Raw genomic sequence first — 22398 nt, forward strand, 5'->3', positions numbered from 1 at the left:
TATGCCTTTTGACAAACCGGCTCCAGTTCAGATACTTATATTCTATATTTAGTACCATTTCTAAAAATTACAAATTCACATCTGTTTTTGCATTTAATCTTTTTCAAATTAAAAAAAACCCAGAAAATAATGGGTGCACAATTTCAAGTAAAGGTTTTTAATGTTTGAACTCAAAATGAACTCTTTTTGGACCTTGGCCCACCTTTTAAGGAGTGATATTGTAGATTGAGGTGGGCAACAGGCCACATTCTGTACCTATAGTTATACACCATTGTGGTATTTTCTGATAATATAGTATAGGTTTTTTTTAAATAGTTTACTTGAACAACCCCCTTTAAATGTGCAAACAAATGTGAATGTGCAATTAGTTTCTGGAAGTCTCTCGATCTTGCTGAACCCAATATCCTTACATATTGCTCATGCTAATAGACTGCAAATTCCTTATCCTTGCTCTAAAGCTAGTTGTATTCTGCATTATATCAAACAAACCTTAACCTGTTTGAATCCAAAGATATAGCTGTGTTAGTCTGTGGAATGAGTGTGTAGAGAGATCTTGTAGCACCTTTGAGACTGAAAGAAAAGTTGGCAGCATGAGCTTTCCTAGACTTAAGCCTGTTTCTTCAGATGTATTTGGGGACTGAAGTCTTCGAAAGCTCATGCTGCCAACTTCTTTCTTTCAGTCTCAAAGGTGCTACAAGCTCTTGCTACATACTTAATCTGGTTGTGCCTTTTGTAAAACACACTGGCTCTCTATAGTCTTAATATCATAGTTTCAATATGGTTTCATCTGAAGCTATAACATGTTGCCAGTTTGGGCTGCAAAGCAATATTGGGGAGCAGAAACATCCTGGCACTTTAAAAGTCCTCTTTGATGAAGTAAAACTGGACCTCTGGTGGCAACAAAAGTGGAAAGTGAAAGAGAAGGAGGAAGCTACTTTTAAATGTCCCATTTTCTCTCTCCCATTTTCCCCTTTGTTCTCAGATTACTTATTTATTACTTCAGTTGTAGCAGACTGATTTCAAAATGCAAAAGTAGTTTGCACTCAACTCAGCAGAGAAGAGAGAAAGGGCAGAGTCTTGCCCTTCCCAAAAGGCTAAGGCAAAAGCAAACTGCCACAGTCAGTTTGTGTCCTACACTTTGTTTTTAGCCATATGTGTCCCAGTTTTCATCTGTGAGATGTTGGAGGGTATGCACTGGGTGTGAGACTATGAACCATATATTCTATGATAAGCTCTTCATGGTATTTAAATGACAAATAAGCATTATTTGGGGATAGTTTTTTGTGGGTTTTCATGCCGGCAAAACATCAGGAATTCTTCCAGAACGCTGCCACATAGCCTGAAAAACCCACAAAAAACCATGGATGCCGGCCGTGAACACCTTCGACTTTATATTATTTGGGGACTACCAGATACTAAATACCCCCATATTTGGTGGCTGTTGCCACTTTCCAACTTTGATAAAAATTGTATTTTAACAAAACTTTATTTCATCACTGACACTTTCACAGTACTGAACAGCTCAACTGTAATGATACTTTATGTTTAGCAATATTTGGTGACTGGCATGCAGTAGTAGTCAATAACTAATGTGATTACTGATGTCTGGCACTCAACAACACCTCATAGACAACATGCGGTGCATAGTATTTGTCACATAACATTCCATATTTGCTGCCTACCAAAACTATCTGAATTACATGAAGTCTAAAGCTCTTGAATGTTGAGGTTAAAAAATGCAAATTTCTGCATTGAATTCAAGATTTCATATTTGAGTACAACCAGGGAAAATGAAGATTTCGGACTATTACAAATGTACGCGAATGTTCATTTTTCTGGCTATACTCCCATCATTGCTGCAAGTGATGAAGTCTGCCCCTTGGTGTAACTCTCTGCCTGGTAGCAGGCATCTCTTCAGCTATGACCAAAATGGTAACAGCAGCTGATCTGAGATCTTATCACTAAATAAGCAATGGAAGATTAAAATCCCATGACTCCTGGTGAGCAGCATTTCCAGTCCTACTTGTTGGTTGCCTTGTTGTACTGCTCACACTCTGAATCAATCACCCAGTTTCTTTAATTGGTTTCTTTTCATATTAAGAGAAAATACACAATAGAATAATTATAAACACTCTGGAAATAACCTTGCCATTGTAAAACTCCATTTCTGGCCCTGAATGAAGCACGCTGCTTACAGTAGAAGACAGGGGAAAAGTGCAACAACATGTTGCAGCGTGGTTTTGTCAGTCAGCTGAACCCTCCTTCATGACCCTGATCCAGTACTCAGCATTCTAGAGACACTGGAATGGGTTTGTTTTTACTAGGTTTTTTCTTTTTAATCCCCGTCCTGGGGGGGGGGGGGGGGCTTTATTTGGACTTCTACAAATGAGGCTTTTCCCCCCAAGACTGCTGTCACTTCATTCTTGTGTACAAATAGTGCTGTTTTTACCTAAATGCATGTAGTCATGCATGAAAATCAGCAGACCATGCCCAGAGCATAATAAAATGACCTCCTTTCATTAACATGATAATGTACATGAAGTGGTGAACCTCCTGAACCAAGTCATCATGCAGAGTCACTTAGGCTGACCTCAACCCCCAAAGTTTCATCACATCTTCCATAGAGAAGGGTGCTCCTCAGACTTCAGTACCTGTTTTGGTGGAGTGTATGTGTTTTACTTGTATTTATTTATTTATTTTGCTAAAACTTCCATAGGCCAATGGCCACACAGTCTGCGGTATTTGGGCAACAGTCTCTCTTCTGAAAATTTTAGTCCAAAAAGTAGTGTTTCCAGGCTATGGTGCTGCTTAAAGCACCCCTTAAACAGTCCCTTGCTGTGATACAAATACACACCCAGCTCCAGCACTACTGGAGCACCATCCAGACAGGAGCAGCACAGGCTCATTTTCTTCTTGCCCAGGATTATCTGAGCTTCTCTATTCAAGCAGGCGTCACATTGCCCCCAGTGGCATTGGGAGAAAGACAAGCATTAGACAAAGCCAAATTCCTTTTAAAAAATTTCCTGGCACACTTTGGATTTAAACATCATCCATTCTCAAGTCAAACAAATAAATAAATACAATAAGGGAAGGACAAAGACGACACATCATAAAAGCTACAACAGGCAAGTCAAAAGTGTGTGTCCAGACCCCTTTAACATATTAGGGCACAATTATATATGACCTCAGGAGGCCTGTTGTGTAATAAGGATACTGTGTGTTAGAAGGATTGTGTCCAGAAGATCGCCTGGTTGATTGTTAAACGAGTCACCCCTTCCCTGCAAGTAAGCTTGTTTCGATTTTCCAACTATGTGAAATATCCTTGAAACGAGCATTTTACAAAGGGATGCCACTGAGGTAAACATTCCAGCAGACAGACAGCACAGTCTCTTCAGTGACTGGACCAGCCCTGCCAGCCTAAGTCACTTGTTCCAAATATGTTTGCCTCAGCTTTATGGGCACACCTTGCTTGACTGCTCCTGACTATGCAGGGAGATCCATGAAGTAAAATCGTACCGATTGCCCCTCATGATTTGGCCCACTGGTCCAGATGATGCTCCAAAAGGCTCAATCTGGTCACTACCACCACCACACCTTGTACATGGATTATAGCACCATAAACCTAAGGCCTATCTCTTCAGTACCCTCAGGCAAGGTGTGTGGTACTTCCTGCTTGATGCAAATCAGCAATTTGGCTCATGATTTGGTTTGGATCACTTCCATCAGACAATGCTATGCCTTACACCAGGTTCCCAAGGGGGTTCGAGATGCAGGGGTGTGACGGCTTTTGCTCGCTTGCAGCAGACACACTGTAAGAAGTCAGAGATGTTGTGTGTAAAGAGGCGGCGGCAGGGGTGGAGATATTGCATGAAGAACAGCATGAACATGATGGCCATGCAGTAGGCCACCATTAGTTGCAACACTAACATTGGGGTGCAGACGTACTCGTAGACATCCGTCTTGAAAAAGTACCAGGCAAGCACCAGCACAATGTTCTCCACTCCCCGAAAGACATAGTACAAAACTAAACACCCCCAATTTTGCGACTTGGCAATCAAGTCTCGGTCAGCCAACGTGAGCTGCACGGCCGACCAGCAAAAGACGTTGATACCAGCATAGAGCAAAGTGATAGTGCACAGGACACTGACTGTTCCCACCCAGCTAAAATTCTTTTCCACATGGTCAGGCAGCCGGCTGCCAGTCTTCCAAAACTGGACCCATGGTAGGAAAAAAAACACCAGGAAGCTGGCCCCACCAACGGCCATTGCGTACTGCTTGAAGACACTCCCAAAAAGAACCAAGATGGTGATGCGGGTAGAGATTTCCAAGCTACGCCAAAGAATAATGCAGATGAAGCCCAGCGGACCCAGGCGAATCTTGTAGTCGTCATATTTGATCTGGATTGCCAAGACATTGCAGACCAATGCTCCATAGGTGACTGACAGCAGACAGATGCACATGAGAACTGCTAGAAAGAGAAAGGAAAAAACAGGGTGAGCAAAGAAAAGTAGATGCTGTTTGTTGACTACAAAATGTGCAAAAAGAAGGGATCCTTAGGTGCAGTCAAGAGGCAGGCTGTGGATGTAAAGAAAATATACTTAGAATGCAGTCGTTCATGAAATGTTAAAAGTTCAATTGGAAATGCCCTAAAAAGTCATCTAGTGCAACTAAACCTATGCTCAATACAAGAAATCCAGAGCAATTGCTTCCCCATCAGCAAGAGAGAAGGCTTGTCCCTTTGGGTTAAAAATGCCATTGTTAAACTGCTATTATCCTCAAGTTTCTTCTTGGACTGCAGCTCCCAGAATTCCCCAGCCAGCATGGCCAATCTGCTTCACAGAACCTTTTGGTATGGAGGTTGGATTAGCTTTGTTTATAACTGCAACAGGGAGCAGTGCAGAATGTACAAGTCCTGGCACTAACCAGTCCTTCAGTACTATGGACTGCATTTGTGGCTAATTAAAACATCTCTGGCCCTACTTCCACTGTCTGCCAGAGCTTGGGAAAACATTTTTGAACCTGAATTCCCATTCTGGCCAGTGGCATGGATCTTATACATCCTTATCCAATGAGACCTACTGCCAGAAAAGCATGTATAGGATTGCAGTCTGAGACATTTTTGGACATCTTGTTTCAAATGACATGAAAGGAGTAATCATGAAAGGTGAAGCAGAAGTAGTCTCTAGAAACTATCCAGTGTAGCAGCCTTGTTGAACAACCATGAGGATTTACTTACTTATTTATATGTTACTATTCCTTCCAAGGGAGTCCAAAGAATTATACTTTGCCATCCATAATCATCATCCAGCATTACACTTAATTATTAATTAGCATTATACTTAATTGACCACAAAACTAAATTAACAAAATAACATGACAACACAGCCTTGTAGCAGTAAGATTCCAGGGTCAAGTTATTATTTCAAAAGTCTTGATGGATGTGTGTGTATGTTTCTGTGTTATTCGAAACTCAACAATATGAGGGAAATCTAGTTATCTCTGAGAAGGAATACCACAATCGGGTCAACCACTTAAAAGGTCCCTTCTTGTGCCATTACACAATAGGCTCCTGGAAGCCCAAGCAAGGCTTCTCCTTAGCCAATTAAAAGTAATATTAGCAATAGTCTAAGGTTAACTAGATTCCAAGCATGGAAGGATTGTGAGCTTCGTTCAGTTCTAGCATGAAGAACAAATTCCTGGCCTCAGAATTAAGTACATCTTTTGCATCAGGGTGGAGTAAAAAGTGAAGCAGACTGTAGATCCAAAAGTCTGAACTCTACCTATCGAGAGATTACAAAGTATCAAAAGGGCATGCCTTGATGAAGTGGATGAAAAGAAACTAGACAGGTTACTTGGGGCAGGGGTTGAGATATTTACTGCCAGAGAGACAAGGTTGCTGGAGATTCAGAGCCTGAAATAGCCTACTCCTGAAATGTGAAATGTATGTCCTGATGCAGAGGTTTCAGCTTCTCCTGAAACGGCAAGCATCTCTCTGTCCTGTCATCTGATCCCTACACCTTCTGAAAATAGCTTGAAAATGTATGTTCACCCTATGCTGCTCATTAGAGCTGTAACATACAGTAATGGTTGTTGAGCGGCAGCCCCTTGAGCCAAATTGAGCCTGCAGACCATCACCAGCAGTCCTGACAAAAGGTACCCTTTCAATGACTAGTTGGGGCTATAGGGCACCATTTTTACTGAATGCCCTTTCCGAGGTCACCAGTGCTTCAGGGTGAGCTAAGTAATTTTGTAGGAACCAAATAAACAAAGACAGAGGCTCATGGACAGGTGTGGCTTTGATCTGTGTCTTTCATACAGCTGCCCTTTGTTTCAAAGGCAATGAAGACATTTCCTGTGAAGGAAGCACTAGACAGACTTGGACTTCATCCTAAATCAAAGGAGAGATTCTGAAGGGGGACCTTGGGCTAAGGAGAGTTGGAGCTGCAGGGCCAGTCTTTGGAAGGCCAATGGTACAGGGACCAACCAGCCTTTCCTGCATACATAGACAAAAACATATGTAAAGTCTAAAATGGTCTCACCTCTTAGTATTGAGGTTTATTTTTGGAGATTTAGGCCTGTTACAGACTGCCAAAATAAAGCTGCTTCGGGTCTCTTTGGAGGAATGCTATTTAAATGATGCATGGGTCCTAAGAGTCCGGAGGTCGCGCCAAAGCCACACTCCATTCCTAAGCACCGGAGTGCAGCTTTGGTGCAGCTTCCAGATTCTTCGGATGCATGCATCATCTAAACAGCATACCTCCAAAGAGACCCGAAGCAGCTTTATTTTGGCAGTCTGTAACAGGCCTTAGTTTATTTTTAAATATATCTGGGTAAAGATGCCAATATGACAAAACTTAAGCTGGCGTACTTTGGACACATCATGAGAAGATATGAATCATTGGAAAAAACAATAATTCTTGGAAAGGTGGAGGGAAGTAGGAAGAGAGGAAGGCCACATGCCAGATAGATGGACTCTGTTAAGGAGATCACAGGTATGAATGAAAAGGATCTAAACAGAGCAGTGGAGGACAAGGAACACAGAATCAAAGCACCTCCAACATCCAGCCTCTGTTTAAAGACCTCCAAGAAAAGACACTCCACCACTCTCCCAGGGAATGTTTCCACTGTCAAGCGGCTCTTACCATCAGGAAGTTCTTTCTAATGTTAAGAAGAGATACGGGAAATGAATGATGTTTAAAGTAAGTGAAGAAAGGTATAGATGATGTTGACTATGTGGAGAAGGGGGAATGAATATAAGAATATAGGGGAGGATGAAGGAAGAGAGGGAAAGATAGGTAGAGATGAAGTAAGGGAGGAAGTGAAGAGGGAGAATGGATGTATGGATAGGATTTAAACAGGATATAGATAAGAAAGGAACGTGTAAGGAAAAGCAAGATAAGATAGATGAGTTTTTAGGAAGGAAGCAACAGACGTGAACGTGGATAAAGTGATTTTATGATAAGTTAGATGGCAATTAGTTTGTTTCAAGGTACATTTGATGGATATTTGAGGTATGTTGGTTATATCTGTGTGTAGGTTGATCATGTTAATGTATCAATTTTATTGTATGTTTATTTGGAATAAAGATTTTTTTAAAAGGAAGTTCTTTCTAACATTTAGATGGAATCTCTTTTCCAGTTGTTTGCATCCATTGTTCTGGGTCCTATTCTCTGGATCTGCAGAAAACAAGCTTGCTTCATCTTCAGTAAGACATCCCTTCAAATATTTTAACAGGGTTATCATATCATCACTTAACTTCTCTTCTCCTGGCTAAACATACCCAGCTGCCTATGCTACACCGCATAAGACATGTTTCCAGATCTTTCACCATTTCAGTCGCCCTCCTCTGGACATGTTCTAGTTTGGCAACATCCTTTTGGAACTGTGATGCCCAGAACGGGATACATCCTTTGTCACACTTGGAGAGAGAAGTTGCATGGCATTCTCCTCTGGCAATACCTTGTTGCCAATTCCCAGAGTGGCTGCCTCATTCTGGTAATGCCAGGGCCAGCTCTGGGTGAAAGAGTCATTTAACAGTTCCTCTGAGGACACAAGTTTACACAACCTTTACCCTGCACCTTTACTTTATTGCAATTTCTTGACAGCTTACTGAGGAGTAAGTAGTAAAAACAGGTAGGCACCAGCAAACACAGACAATTATGTTAATTCAGTCCAACAAACCCATTCCTATGCATCTGAAGTCTTCCCCCCCCCCCCCCCCACCTGGGCCGTAATATATTTAACTGATTCTTTGGGATTTCCTCTTAATTTTGTTTCAAAAACTCTGACAAACACTGGTTCCATATGAACTGCAAGGGAATTTTGACCAGGGGCTGGGTAGCCGCAAGATGGAGTCATGAACACACATTAGTTTACTTCCGGCAACAGCACTTCACTGTCACACCATTTAACATTTATGGAAAGAAAGCAGTGTCTGGCTAACCAATGGTGAAGGAAAGGCACTTTGCAGAAATATCCCTGTTTTTATTATACCTTTATTGCACCCTCAGCCTGATTCTTCCCATTCTGACTCTCTTAACCAATCACCCACACTGGCTCAGTGTTGTAGGCATGCTCTTGTTTGCATGCTTCAAGGCTGACCTCCAGCATTGAAAGCAGATTGCACCCTGCCTCAGATCAAGGAACTGGAGTATCTCCTTTCCTTTCACTTCGTAAGTATTCATTACTGCAACCACACCTCTAGGAGCTGAGGCAGAAGCCTTCATTCAACAGATGCCTAAACTGAACCACGCCCAGAGACTTCATTTCTGAATTGCAAAAGAAAGCAGAAGCTTGTGAATCACAATCCAGAAACTTATCCCAATGAAATTTATTGTCTACATCTCATGCATGCCCTGGTTCATGCCATCTGTGATTAAATCTGATGCCAATCAGAAGGCCATGATAGCCTTCTAAGGAGGAATTCCCAAAATAGACAGTATGCCCCTCAGAGGGCAGGGGAAAGATCTGGGGGACAGTGGGGAGGAAGGGATGGCAAAGTATTGGTGCACAAAAAAGACAAAGCGGACCAGTGACTCATGGTGAGGATGACATGAAACAACTTTCCAGATTCTTTTAAGACTACCATGCAGCTTTGCTGATTGTTTCATGTGGTGGTGTCTCCTGCTCTCTGCCTCTCCATACTCCCTTTGTCGCATCTTTCGCTAGCAGTGGTGGTGGCAGTTGGGAAACTGTCCTGAGACTTGGGCACAGGGCATCACTTCTGTGGCTCAGAGCATCACCATTTTGGGACAGACTGACTGACTGAGGCAAGGAGTTAAAGCACATGCAGTGGGGGAGAAGTAGTGGCAAAAAAGGATTTGGGAGCCTGCTTAAGCTTTGTCAGCTTTGCTGGGACTTGGCTGGTTGGAGCTGTGCTGCCAGTCCTGTTTTCTTTCATCAAACAGGCCAAGAGAAGAGGTAGCAGAAGAAACAATGTTGAGAGAGGGAACACTTGAAGCTGTGTGGGGAATGTACATCTCTGGGGAAGGAGAGGAAGAAATATCTGGGGTTAGTTCTTGAAAGAGTCCTTCGTCTTGGAGTGGCTCCTGTAGTTAAAACCTATACCTTTCACCAACTTTTTAATCTGAGTGGAAGGAGGAAGTGTGCATGTGTACATGCTTGCATGCACACAATTAATGCATGCTTGGAAAAGCACATGTGTGAACAGCCACCAGCCAAGACAGGATGCTTCCCTCGAGTCTATGAAAAGCAGTGCACTGTACACTTACATTCAGGGGAAAGAGTTCCATCCTAGGCCTCTGTCTGAAAAACTAGCTTTCTGCATGCAAGAAACATATTTTATAGAAAATCATTTGACCTCTTTTCTGAAGAATGAATTGGTGTAACCCTGAAAAAGCTTTCCTACTTGACTTGATGTTCATGCACAGTTGACAGGACATTTCAAGTAGCTTCTAACCAAATCATCCAAGATTTTTTAAAAAGAAAAACAACCATACACACCCCACTATAGGCCTGGGCCCTGGAAGGCAGCCAGCTATTTGCATTCTGCTTCTCCAACTTTATTTACATAAACCAGGCCTTGTTTTATGTGCTTGTATAAGAATAACTTCAAGCTACAGCAATGTGGTCTATTAGCTGTGCACAACCCTGGGATTTCAAATATAGCCTGAGGGGAAACCTAAATGGCCAGGCTGCCATTTACACTTAGTGGAAGAATCTGACACCAAACAACAATTACTTTTTGCTGTGAGCTTTGCTGTGGCTTCACAATTCTTTGTACACTAAATACCTTTAAATACACAAAGAAGGGAATCTGAGTCAGGGTGAGGGTAACAGATAAGGACTAGACTGGGAAAATTACTAGGTTATGCCTTCTGAGTCACTGAGAGCCCTTGGCAGAAATACATTTGAACACACCAAGGCTCATCATGGCCATCTCAACAACCACACCTTCAAGTTGCACCATCAAATGCAGACAGCTGTTGTCAGTTCAAGCTATCTCAGTCAACAAACCAGTTGTAGCAGTTTTCACATCCACCAGGAGTGGATCTTTTGCAAACCCCAAAGCCTATTCAAGACCAAGCTAATTTTCATTACAACAATAGATTGTTGCTGGGGAAACTCACAATCCACACCAGCCAGAGTGAAGATTGCAGCTAAATAGGGAATTATTTCATCCCAGCTAACAAGAAATTACCTCAACAGATTAGAAAGCTGGGCCAAAGCTAACAAAATTAATTTCAACAGGGGAAAATGTAGAGTACTACATTTGGGCACAGATACAGGACGGGTGACACGTGGCTTGACAGCAGTGCATGCAAAAAGGATGCAGGAGTCATATCACGCCATCAGTTATACATGAGTTAGCATCGTGATGCGGCAGCTAGAAAAGCAAGTGCAATCCTAGGCTGTATCAATGGGAGTTTAGTGTCTAGATCAAGGAAAGTAATGGTGGTACTTTATTCTCCTTTGGTCAGACCTCAGCTGGAATACTGTACTGTGTCCAATTCTGGGCATCACAGTTCAAGAAGGATCTTGATAAGTTGGAGCATGTCCAGAAGAGGGTGACCAAAATGATGACAAGTCTGGAAATTAAGCTCTATAAACAGCAGGTTAGGGAGATGGGTATGCTTAGCCTGGGAAAGAATAGACTGAGAAATAACATGATAGTCAAGTTTAAATATTTGAAGGAATGTCAATTAAGGATGGATTAAACTTATTTTTTGCTGCTCCAGGACATGAAGCAGTAGGTTCAAACTACATGAAAAGAGATTGCACCTAAACATTAGGAAGAACTTCCTGATGATAAGAGCTGTTCAACAGGGGAACACACTGAGTGTGGTGGAGTCTCCTTCTTTGGAGGTTTTTAGAGAGGCTGGATGGTCATCCGTTGCGAGTTCTTTTATTGTGTCTTCCAATACAACAGGGGGTTGGACTGGATGGTCCTTGTGGTCTCTTCCAACTCTATGATTCTATGGAAGACAGACAGTTGCCTCCTCAAGATACTGTGAATGAGATTAGATGTCCATGGCTGAAATAAATGCATATTCTGCCCTGTTTACACCTTCTCCCTCTCCTTCCTCCTCTGCCTCTCATGTCTTGAATTTTGAATCAAGCTGCTGGTGACACAGATCCATGTGTAGAGCACTAACATATTTGTTTGGGTGTAGTAGCATCAAACAAAACAAGAGTCAGAAGGACAGCTTAGATGGTAGGAGAGTTAATTTCAGTCAAACCAAACCAGAAATGGGCCTTCCAAATACTCTCATTATTCCTAACCAATATAGCCAATGGTGAGGAATGATAGGAATTTCAGCCCATAAATTACCCAGCCCTGCTCTAAACCTTTTGCAACTACATTTAATCTCATACCAGAATTTCATGAAATCAAATCACATAAGAGGCACATCCTGGCCCTTAGACTATGTGGCTTTGGGAACTGCCTTTTTAAGATTTTGCACAGCAAATGCAATATGTATGCAACGCCCTCCATACTGATGCAAATAATAAAGTATGTAACAAAACTGCAAGGACAGAGAGATGGAATGAGTTATCAATTTGTTTTGAAACTCAGCATTCCTAGGCAGCACCAACAAGTTTTTCTGGAACTGCAAAAGAAAACTAGATTCCCACATAATGATATAATACCACAAGTCATTGTCTGAAATTGAGCGCTGAAGTTTACCCGGCTCATGATGAAACTGCGAGCAACCACAGTGTTGCAGCTGGCACCACAGCATTTCAGTGAGAACACATTTTCCACATACCTTGCATTTTGAAAACATATGCCTTGTGTTTGAAAGAAACAAAGGTGAAAACCAAAGCCCCATTTAATTCCAAGATGAGCCATTTTGAGGGCCTTTTTTGATAGGATTTCAAAGAGTTCAGCATCTAGCTTTGACAGTATCTAACCATATACCAGAGACATTTTCTGCCTGAGGCAAACACTACTGGTAATTCCCATTCTCTGACATTCTCTTGAGACAAGTCCAATATGTTTTTTGTTCTTAACTGCCCTCAAATCCCGTGTCCAGTTCTGGGCACCACAGTTCAAGAAGGATAGCAACAAGATGGAACATGTCCAGAAGATCAAAAGTCTGGAAACCAAGCCATATGAGGAATGACTGAGACAGCTGGACATGTTTAGCTTGGAGAAGAGAAGTCTGACAGGTGACACAACAGTTGTTTAGGACTGTTTTAAACTGCTTTCAAACAGTGATAGAGATAATTTTAATGTTTCAAAAATATTTTATCTTGTATTGTATTGTATTATTTTAATTGATTTTATTTGTTCATCACCTCAAAAGACCTTGTGGGCTGGCAGGCAATATAGAAATATATTTAATAAATAAATAAATACATCTTTATCTGAAGGGATGCCATGTAGAAGATGGAGTGACGGAGTGAGCTTATTTTCTGCTGCTCCAGCAACTAGAACACAAACCAATGGATTCACATTACAAAAAAAGAGATCCCACATAAACATTAGGAAGAATTTTACTGTTCAGCAATGGAGTAGACTGCCTCAAAGAGTGGTTAACTCTCCATTTTTTGACATCTTTAAACGGAAGTTGGATGGCTTTAGTTGTGTATTCTTGCATGACAGGGGATGGATGGCCCTTGTGGTTCCTTCCTACTTTAAGACTGTATGATTTTAAGATGATATTGCATCAGGCTTCACTGGCAATTGACTGGCTGATCACACTGTTGCTTTTAATAGAGGAGCTGCTCCTTTTACTTAGGCATGTTTTACTTTTTTTTGAACTAAACTTTGCTTTGATATTTTAAATTGCTACATGTTTATATTATATATTTTTGTATTTTTATTTGTACCTCTTTTATAGATCTTCTTCTCAGCCACTAATTCAGAGTCCTAGTTCAGGAAGATATAAATGGATGCTATAAATACCATTATTTAAAATTGTAAAAATGGCAAAGATCTGTGACTAGATTTCTCCTGGCTAGATTGCACCAGCTGTTCACCAGTTAGTTTCACATTGTGCCATTCCTTTTTGCTCTTTCATAAGTGTGACTGAGGTTATGTTTTTTTTTAAAACCATTAACTTCTGCTTCTTTTCCAGTGCCAGTACTTTCCTCTGGCAAATCTCAAGTCAGCTTTGTAAAAGAAAACCTTCTTCTGCAATGATCAAAATATAATAGGTGAACTTAGCAACAAGGTGGCACACTCAACAGTCCAAAACCAATCTAGTGCTATGACCAGAAGCCCAAAGTGTGCAGAGAGCTGCAATTAAGGCTGCCATTCTTTTACTAACTGTACTCTTGTATATTTAAGCAATGGCCTGTGTTGCAGGAAGAAAGCATTTAAAGTTTTCCCCATTACTGTGTTCCCAGAGAAGGGAGAGGTTCACTGGCTGCATGTGGCTACAGTATGGGGGAAGAAATTTAGATTGTATCATGTATTATTAAACATATTAAATAATAAATAATAAGCATAGTATTAGGTATATCACGGTCATGAGAATTAAGGATGAATGCATAGACAAGGGGAGTTGAGGAAATGTTGCCTCTCCAGGAGTTGTTTGACTCTAATCCCCATGGGCTCCAGCAAAAGTCAAGGATGATGGGGGCAATGACACAATCCACCGTGTGAGATTTAGGCAGTAAAGTTATTTTTACACCCCACTTTCAAAAAGAATGAAAATGCAACCTTCTTATGGGGTGCCATGGAGAGAGTGCATGTCCAAGCACACAAAGTATTTCTTCATTACCACTTTTCAGAATCTTCAGAATCAGAGTAATTAAATTGCAAAAAAAATTAACATTTTGAAATTTGAAATTTTAATGTTAAAAAATCCTGGGGTCCCTCCTTTCAGCTCCCACTTCACCCCACTCCCACCATCTCTTAAAGCATTTTAAAAGGAAGTAGGTGAATGCCACAGCTCATTTCTGCCCAAAGGTAGGTGTTTGAGTAGCAGTCGTGAACAAACGGATTTCTACTAGAAAACTGAGCCTGCCTACCCCTTCTAATCCTGTGCTGCTCTGTTCTACCTTTACCTCTGCTGGTGGGGACATATTGCTCCACAACGCTGACATACAGCTGCAGGGTGAGCTGTGGGGTCGAGCCCAGGAATGCCTGGATGACGGCCATGCGCTTGAAGGCATTGCGATGAGTGACCAGCCTGCGCACCGAGTGCCCCACTTCTTGCTCCAGCTCAAACTCGGAGTTATTGTGGATATGCTTCTTGCGAGTGATGGTGACGTATGGCTCTTCCTCTCTCCCCAACCTATAGAAAATCACTATGGCCTCTAAGCACCTGCATGAGAAATTGAGAGAGAGAGAAATAGAGGGTGCACATATTACTTAATTAATTATAACGACCAGTTAGTTTGCACATTCCCTTGTGTAGTTTACAATCATAAATTCTGAAAACAGTCAATAAAAGAAACTCAAAACAATGACAGCAGACTCAAATATTAGCATGCTAAAACAAGAAGATATTTAAAAGCTAGCAATAAAATTGATAATAAATGGAGCACATTAAATATTAAAGGCCTGAGAGAAAGGGAAGCTCTTAGCCTTGCCTCTAAAAGCATGTTATAAAGATGCTAGGCAGATCTCCCCAGGGAGGGCTTCCACAGACAAGGTGGAGTGGGACCAAGAGGAAAACCCTTTCCCTGGTTACCACCTCTGGAAATGAAGGAAGACTCTCCAAGGATGCTCTTTAACAGTTTGGCAAAACATGTGGGGGGAAAAAAAACCTTTAGGTAGGTTTCTTCTAAGCTGTCCAGGACTTTAAATGTTATCGTCAACATAAGAACCCCCAGCTCTTCAGCTACGGGTTTTGTCAAATGTGAGAAAATGAATACATTATGGAAATGTTTGTGTGGCATTTGTTTGGCAGAGCTAGTATTCAAGCTTGGGTTTGATTAGTTGGTAGGGAGATCTGATATCTATAAAAATCCCAAAATTACATGTATTGGTTTTGAAATTCTGGACTAAAACTGTGCATGTACACCTCTCTCTGCCTAAAAGTCTCTTTACATGGTTGAAAACTACTCCATCTCATGCGGAGAGAGGTCTAGGCACATGCAGTGCCTCTAGTCATACCTTCAAAAAGGAAAACAGGTCATTTGTTCTTATGAATTTTCTTTCTTCCTCATGAAAGGAGACTCCAGGTACACTATCGAGGCAAGTCGTATTTTTTTATTATTTGTTCCTACCAGTCAAAGAACTGTAAAACTTATATTTGATTTAATGTGGCAACAAGCTGGGTACAGGATGTTATATGTCCATGGCTGATGCAACTTGTAAAGTAAATCATTTCTCCTTAGATACAGATATCCATTTTCTCATATACCATCTGCTTCTGGAAAATTATTTATTAACATAGAGATGACTGGTGAAAAATGTGGAGCAAACTTTGGGGAGAGCTGCAACATTACTCTTAAAGATAATAGGACTGGTGCATCTGAGACGTATTTTCCCATCTGGAAGTGACCAGTATCAGCTCCTTTTCTACATTTCCAAATGCAAGATATAAAGTTCCACACTATTCTGTACTTCAACATATACTGTTTTCTGGGGTAAGAGAACCAGAACTTGGGATATTTTATAGCACCATCATCATATCTTACTAGGGTTGTCAGAATAAAAACTGGAGAGAACGTCTGTACTTTTAATGGTTGTGTATTTTTTTATTATTATTATAATACACAACCATTAAAAGCACAGAGTAAAAGAGGGAATTACAGTAGGTGTTGTTTTGTGGCAAGCAACACTTCCAAAATTCCCTCTTCTGTACCATCATGGCTGAGTGGGGATTCAAACCCTGGTCTGCATTAAAGGCACAGAAGGCCTTTCCAGTTTTCACTCTGGCAACCATACACCTTACAGAATCTCTATAGTCCCAAAAGGTAATTTTCTAAAGTTCTGAGAAGGACAGGGACTAGAGAGCCGGAGGTGGCACTAGACGTCCACTTGCTTTCCGCTGTCTAGAGCCCAGTTTATTTTCTGTTTCCTTCCTAGTCATTATCTCTTGCTTCAGAAGCAGTAGTCATAATACACTCTCTGAACCTCAGCATTTAGCTCAAGCAGATGATGTTATCAACATCCAGCTTCCTTTATATGTTCACTTTGCTCAAGATTTTCCCACAGCCTTGCAGAAACACTCCCATCACTGAAAAAAACAAAATATACTATTACAGAGGACACACCCTACCACCACCACCACCACCACCATCCAAAAACAGAATGATGAGATGGTGAAGTGGAGACAGGACAGCCAGTCTCCATCCCCGCTTCACTCAGACCATACACTGCTGATGACATTTTTAGTTGCTCTCATCTCACCATATACCTTGTGAACAGGCTCCCACCCATGCATTGTAGTTTAGCAAAGCCAGTTAAAGTGGGAGAAGATAGACCAGGCAACTCGGGTGGAGAAGCGGAGGATGTGCTGTACCAAGGGTTTGGAATACAGTCAGCCCTCCGCATCCACAGATTTTTAAATCCATGGATTCAAGTATCCACGGCTTGAAAATATTATACACACACGCACACACTCCAAAAAGCAAACCTTCATTTTGCCACAAGAAGCACTATTTTATAGTGCCATTGTATGTAATGGAATTTGAGCATCCACAGATTTTGTTATCTATGTGGGGGGGGGGGGGGGTCAGTCCTGGAAACAAATCCCAGTGGAAACCAAGGGTCCACTATAGTTTGTTTTTGGAAATACGTGTTGGCTGGGTGATTCTGGGAGTACTAACTCCAGAGAGTAACTTTCTCAGACTCTGCCTGTCTTACAAGTGAAGCATGATATCACTCCCTCAAATTCAGATCTCATAGCTGTCACGTGCTTTCCTCCTCTTCCAAGCCATACTCGGAGGTTATAGAGGTTTCAAATTTCCAAAGGGTCCCCATGTTAGCAAGAACAGCATGGAGTAGTGGCTTGAATGTTGGACTAGGACAGCATAAGACCAGGATTCGAATTCCCACTCAGCCATGAAAACACTGGGTAATGTTGGGCAAGTCACACTCTCTCAGCCTCAAAGAGAGGCAAAGGCAAACTCTGTTCTGAACAAAACTTGTCAAGAAAACCCCATGATAGGTCTCAGAGTCGCCATACGTTGGAAACAATTTGAAGGCACACAACAACCCACGTTAGCATAGCCTCCTATTGTCCTGATCTGGCAGGAACAGTCCCAATTAATATGGCCCAGTTTCTCTCTCCTCTGCCTATTTTCTCCCTTTGTGCTTGGCTTACTTCAATTCCTCTAAACTGAGTTCAGAGTGCAAAAGTAGTTTGCACTAAATAAACTTAGCGGTGGATTAGGGGGGACAAATCCTCCCAGTACATAGACTCAGGCAAAAGCAAAGTGCTGCAGCCTCTTCTATTTTCTTCTGTTAGCTTACCACCCATCCTATGTAGGCAGTAATTTTGTAATCTGAAATTAAAAAAACGGCTAGTGAGAAGTTTAAACTTCCCCTTTCCATGTTTAATGGTCCATATTGAAGCCAGAACCCCAGTTATTACTTTTTAAAAAGAGTGTGATCTGACTTAAACCATATGGTATAAATACATACTGTATTTAGCATACTGTATAGTTTAGCCCAAAGACAAGCAACAAAGAAAACATCCACCTGAACAAATAGGCTGAAGTCTATGAAAGTTCATGCTACCAACTTTTTTATTTCAGTTACTCTCAAAGATGCTGCAGTAACTTTCTGCATAACAAGGGATTGTGTTGGGCCTTAAAGACTTACAGTGTGAACCCAAGGGGCTCACTGCACTCTGCTTCCATAGGAGCCCTGGGCCTTGCTCAGGGCAGAGACACTCCTCATCTCAAAAGGAAGTGCTGTGCTACTGCAAATGAAAAGGAAACTTTTATTGCTTTCTTTTACTGCTTTTGTTCCCTGTTACCTGGTGTAGCCTGACCTTTCAGTTTGCACAGACCTTCCTTCTAGAAGGCCTCAAGCAAGATGTGAACCTGGACCTTTAACACCATCAGCTTCCCTGCATGATTCTTTACTGTCTTTGCCTGACAATGAAGCCAGCAGGCATGGAAAGCCACATGGACTTTATGCTTTACAGTTCAAAGACATAGCCCTGTTACTCTGGAAAATCACTATGCAAAGGGATCTTGTAACACCTTTGAGACTAAGTGAAAGAAAGAAGCAGGTAGTATGAGTTTCATAGACTTGAGGCTATTGTCTTAGATGGAACCTTACAGTTAGCCAAAAGGAAGTTTGTACTTTAGATTTTGGAGTATGACCTAGGTAAAAAGGTAAAGGTTTTCCCTTGACAAGATGGTCCAGTCATGTCCAACTGTGGGGGGTAGTGCACATCTCTGTTACTAAACCAAGGAGCCAGCACTGTTAAAGACCAGTCTGTGCTCATATGGCCAGCATGACTGCACAAAAGACTGTTACCTTCCCACCAAAATGGTACCTATTTATCTAGTTGTACTTTCACATGCTTTCGAAATGCTAGGTTGGCAGAAGCTGGGACTAGTGATGGGAGCTCACTCCGTCATGTAGCTCTTGGGCCTCAAATTGCTGACCTGCCAACTGTGTAATCATCAAGAGTCAATGTCTTAACTGCTGAGGACCTAGATATGTTTACCCAAAAATAGGTCCTCGTGAGTTCAATAGTGCTTACTCCCAGGTGAACATGCATAGGATTAGGCCATATAGCTGTGCCCCTGCTAGCTTTGGAGGCAGGCCTAGTCTAGCAGTTGTCTCCATGGTAAAGGAAATACAGGAAAGTGGAAGGTTCTGCTGAAGATAAGGCTTTAATTCTACAAGAAGCAGAAGACTATTATAACCTATACTGTAGATCTAATGTTGGATAAGAAAAGGGGTTGTCAGGATATAAGAGAGTTCTTAGCTGTAATGCTCTTAGTGGAGGAAGTCGTTTAGTTTTAGCTATTGAGGATTTTATTTAGGAGTAGTTTATAGAGGAAAGATCTAAAAACCGATAATGCCGGAAGATGGAAGATGGAAGATAGACTCATACATGAGTGAAATTTTGATGCTAAAGAAGATCGCTGACTATGTCTAATATGCTCTGTAAACTTTTTTTTCTGATTGGAAAATTGTTTGCATCAATAAAGTTTAATTAAAAAAAAATTCTACAAGAAGCACAAGACTATCTGCCATCCCTTGTAGCTGAATCATAACAATAATTTTAAAAATGCTACAGCAACTCAACTACACCCCCCCCCCTTTTCTTTCTGGGTTACATCAATGGGTCCCACTCCACCGCAGTCCCTTCCCTAGCCTCTGGGGAACAGCTCTCCTCCCTTGCTCCCAAAGGAGACTTTGGAAAAGAATCTCACAGAATCAAAGAATCATAGAGTTGGAAGAGACCGCAATGGCCATCCAGTCCAACCCTATTCGGCCATGCAGGAACTCACAATCAAAGCATCCCCGATAGATGGCCATCCTGCCCCTGTTTCAAAACATCCAAAGAAGGAGACACTGTAGATTTTTCCCCCAAAATAAATCCCCCAGATCTTTTTTTTTAAGTTGCCATAGGGGAAGGTTTAACCTTTTCCTGTCTATATACAGTGGACCTGCTTCGGTTCAGTCCTTGGCATGAGTAACGAAGAAAAAATTCCACAGTTATGCTCTATGTGTTTAATGTGTCACTTGTATCTGCCATCAATGCTGCATTGATCCTGTATCTGCCATCAATAAGCTATGTTTCTAAACAGAGACAGTTGGATCTTAAATCTGCCTAGAAGTCCCCCTAATTCAGAATATGTGTGAACTAGACCTAGAAGAGAACTAGAGTGTAGTGGTTTGCATTGCACCATGACTCTGGAGATCAGGGTTTGTTTACCCACACAGCCATGACTGTGGGTGAGTTACACATTCTCAGCCTCAGAAAAACCCCTTGGTATGGTCATAGGGTTGCCATAAATTGGAAATGACTTGAAAGCACAGAACAACAAAGTGTTGGAAGGCAAGAAATCCTGCCTGTTATGAACTTCTTTACAACTTTCCCTACTGCAAGGCTCTGTCTCTGAAGCCAATTTCCAGGGCTACACTTTCTCCACCCAACCACTCCTGGGACCTTCATCAATGAATTCCCTTGTATTTATTTTATTTTTCTAGAAGTCATGTGGCTTGGAAGGAAAGGGGAGCGCAGTGCAAGGAGCAAATGTGAAGAAGGGCTCTTTGATGAATTCCAGATGCTGGGGAAAGAGCAGAAGACACAACTCTCTCATTCTCTCCTCAGTTAGAAAGCGAGAAAACGAGGAAGTTTAAATTGAAGGATAGGGTACCCAGCAGAAGTGAGCTAAAAAAAGGGATGGATGTGGGAGTAGACAATGAGAACGCCTCTGTGTGGCCCAATCAAAGCCATCCTCATGTGCTGGCTGACACACAGATGCCACAAATGATGGGGTATGTGTGTGAATGGGTAACCCAGTGGTTTATTTTCTGCATGGTTATGAGGTCTAAAAGGCACCAGATCCTGTCTGATCCTGGAAGCAAAGAAGGTTTAGCCCTGGTTAGTGCTTGTATAGGAGACCACCAATGAATACCAGGTGCTATTATATTTCAGAGGAAGAAACCGGCAAAAACACCTCTGAGTATACCTTGCCTGAGAATTATAAAGTTAGAAGAGACCACAAGGGCCACCCAGTCTCTCTTTTCTTATAGTTTCAATCCATTGCTCTGTGTCCTAGTCTCTGGAGCAGCAGAAAAAAAATCTTGCTTAATCTTCCATATAACATTTGTTCAAATATTTAAACATGGCTATCATGCCACCTCTTAACCTTTTCTTCTTCAAGTTAAATGGTAGTTGCCTAAGCTACTCATCATAGGACATGGTTTTCAGATCTTTCACCACTTTGGTCTCCCTCCTTTGGACAAGCTCCAGCTTATTAATATCCTTCTTGAATTGTGGAGCCCAGAACTGGACACAATATTCCGGATGAAGTCTGACCAAAATAGAAAAGAGTGGTACCATTACTTTCCTTTATCTAGACACTATACTCGATGCAGCTGGGAATCATATTAGCTTGTTAGCTGCCACATCACACTCTTGACCCATATTCAGCTTGTGGGCTACCAGACCCCTTTACTAAGACTCCTAGATCCCTATAAAATGCATGGAGTCACCATAAGTCAATGTCCTGCATATAAGCAAGTTAGACCACAATGTTTTTGGGTCTGCAACGTTGTAAATGAGAACCAACATGGTGTATTGGTTTGAGTGTTGCAGTATGACTGTGGAGACCAGGGTTTGAATCCCTGCACAACAGTGGAAACCCACTTGGTGACCTTGGCAAGTCGCACTCTCTCAGCCTAAGACAGTGATGTCCAAACTCTGGCCCTCCAGGTGTTTTGGACTTCAGCTCCCAAAAGCCTCAGCCACCTTGGCCAATGGCCTGGGATGCTGGGGGCTGAAGTCCAAAACACTTGGAGGGGCAGAGTTTGGACATCACTGGCCTAAGAGGAAGGCAAACTCCTTCTGAACAAATCGTGCCAAAAAAACCTCAAAGTAAATTCGGCTTAGGGTCACCATATGTCAGAAACAATGTAAAGGTACACAACAACAAAGGACTTTATCACATGGGACAAATCAGGGGAAATTGGGGGTTTAAATGGCATTTTACTGTAAAAGTGGTGCAATAGCAGTGAAGATTTTCACATGATGTCATGATTAAAGAGGACTTATCTCAGGAATAACAAGCAACAAATCATTCATGGGATTTGTGCAGACACACCCAACTAAAGGTGGTGGCAGGTTTGGGTGTGCAACGCCGGTACCCTGGTGAGATCAAACTCTTCTACCCAAAAAAGGCTCTGAAGCTGAATGTAAAGTTCAAAAGGGGGGAAAATTAATTTAAAAGACAAAATAAAGAGTTTTCTCCTCCCCAGCTCTAAATAAAAGGTACTTTACAGTTGCAGCAATCTTCAGGTTGTCATCTTTCTGGGTCTGATGGTTTGCTCTCCTCACT

At 41.7% G+C, this 22398-nt stretch overlaps 1 protein-coding gene across 1 annotated transcript in view; it reads right to left on the reverse strand.

Annotated features, from left to right (window-relative positions):
* Positions 1-141: 141 nt before the first annotated feature.
* Positions 142-22398, reverse strand: part of LOC149308884 (XK-related protein 2-like) — a 28096-nt gene continuing 5839 nt past the window's right edge. Inside the window, exons 2-3 of the mRNA XM_089536633.1 lie at positions 14479-14738; positions 142-4468 (exon numbers count right to left, since the gene is read on the reverse strand). Of these exons, the coding sequence (XP_089392759.1) occupies positions 3723-4468; positions 14479-14738 (1006 nt within the window). The 3' untranslated portion in view covers positions 142-3722. The remainder of the gene's footprint in view (positions 4469-14478; positions 14739-22398) is intronic.

This window comes from Sceloporus occidentalis, unplaced genomic scaffold (assembly GCF_023333645.1).
Source record: "Sceloporus occidentalis isolate IW3139 unplaced genomic scaffold, rSceOcc1.0.p SCAF_8, whole genome shotgun sequence".
Taxonomy (NCBI): domain Eukaryota; kingdom Metazoa; phylum Chordata; class Lepidosauria; order Squamata; family Phrynosomatidae; genus Sceloporus; species Sceloporus occidentalis.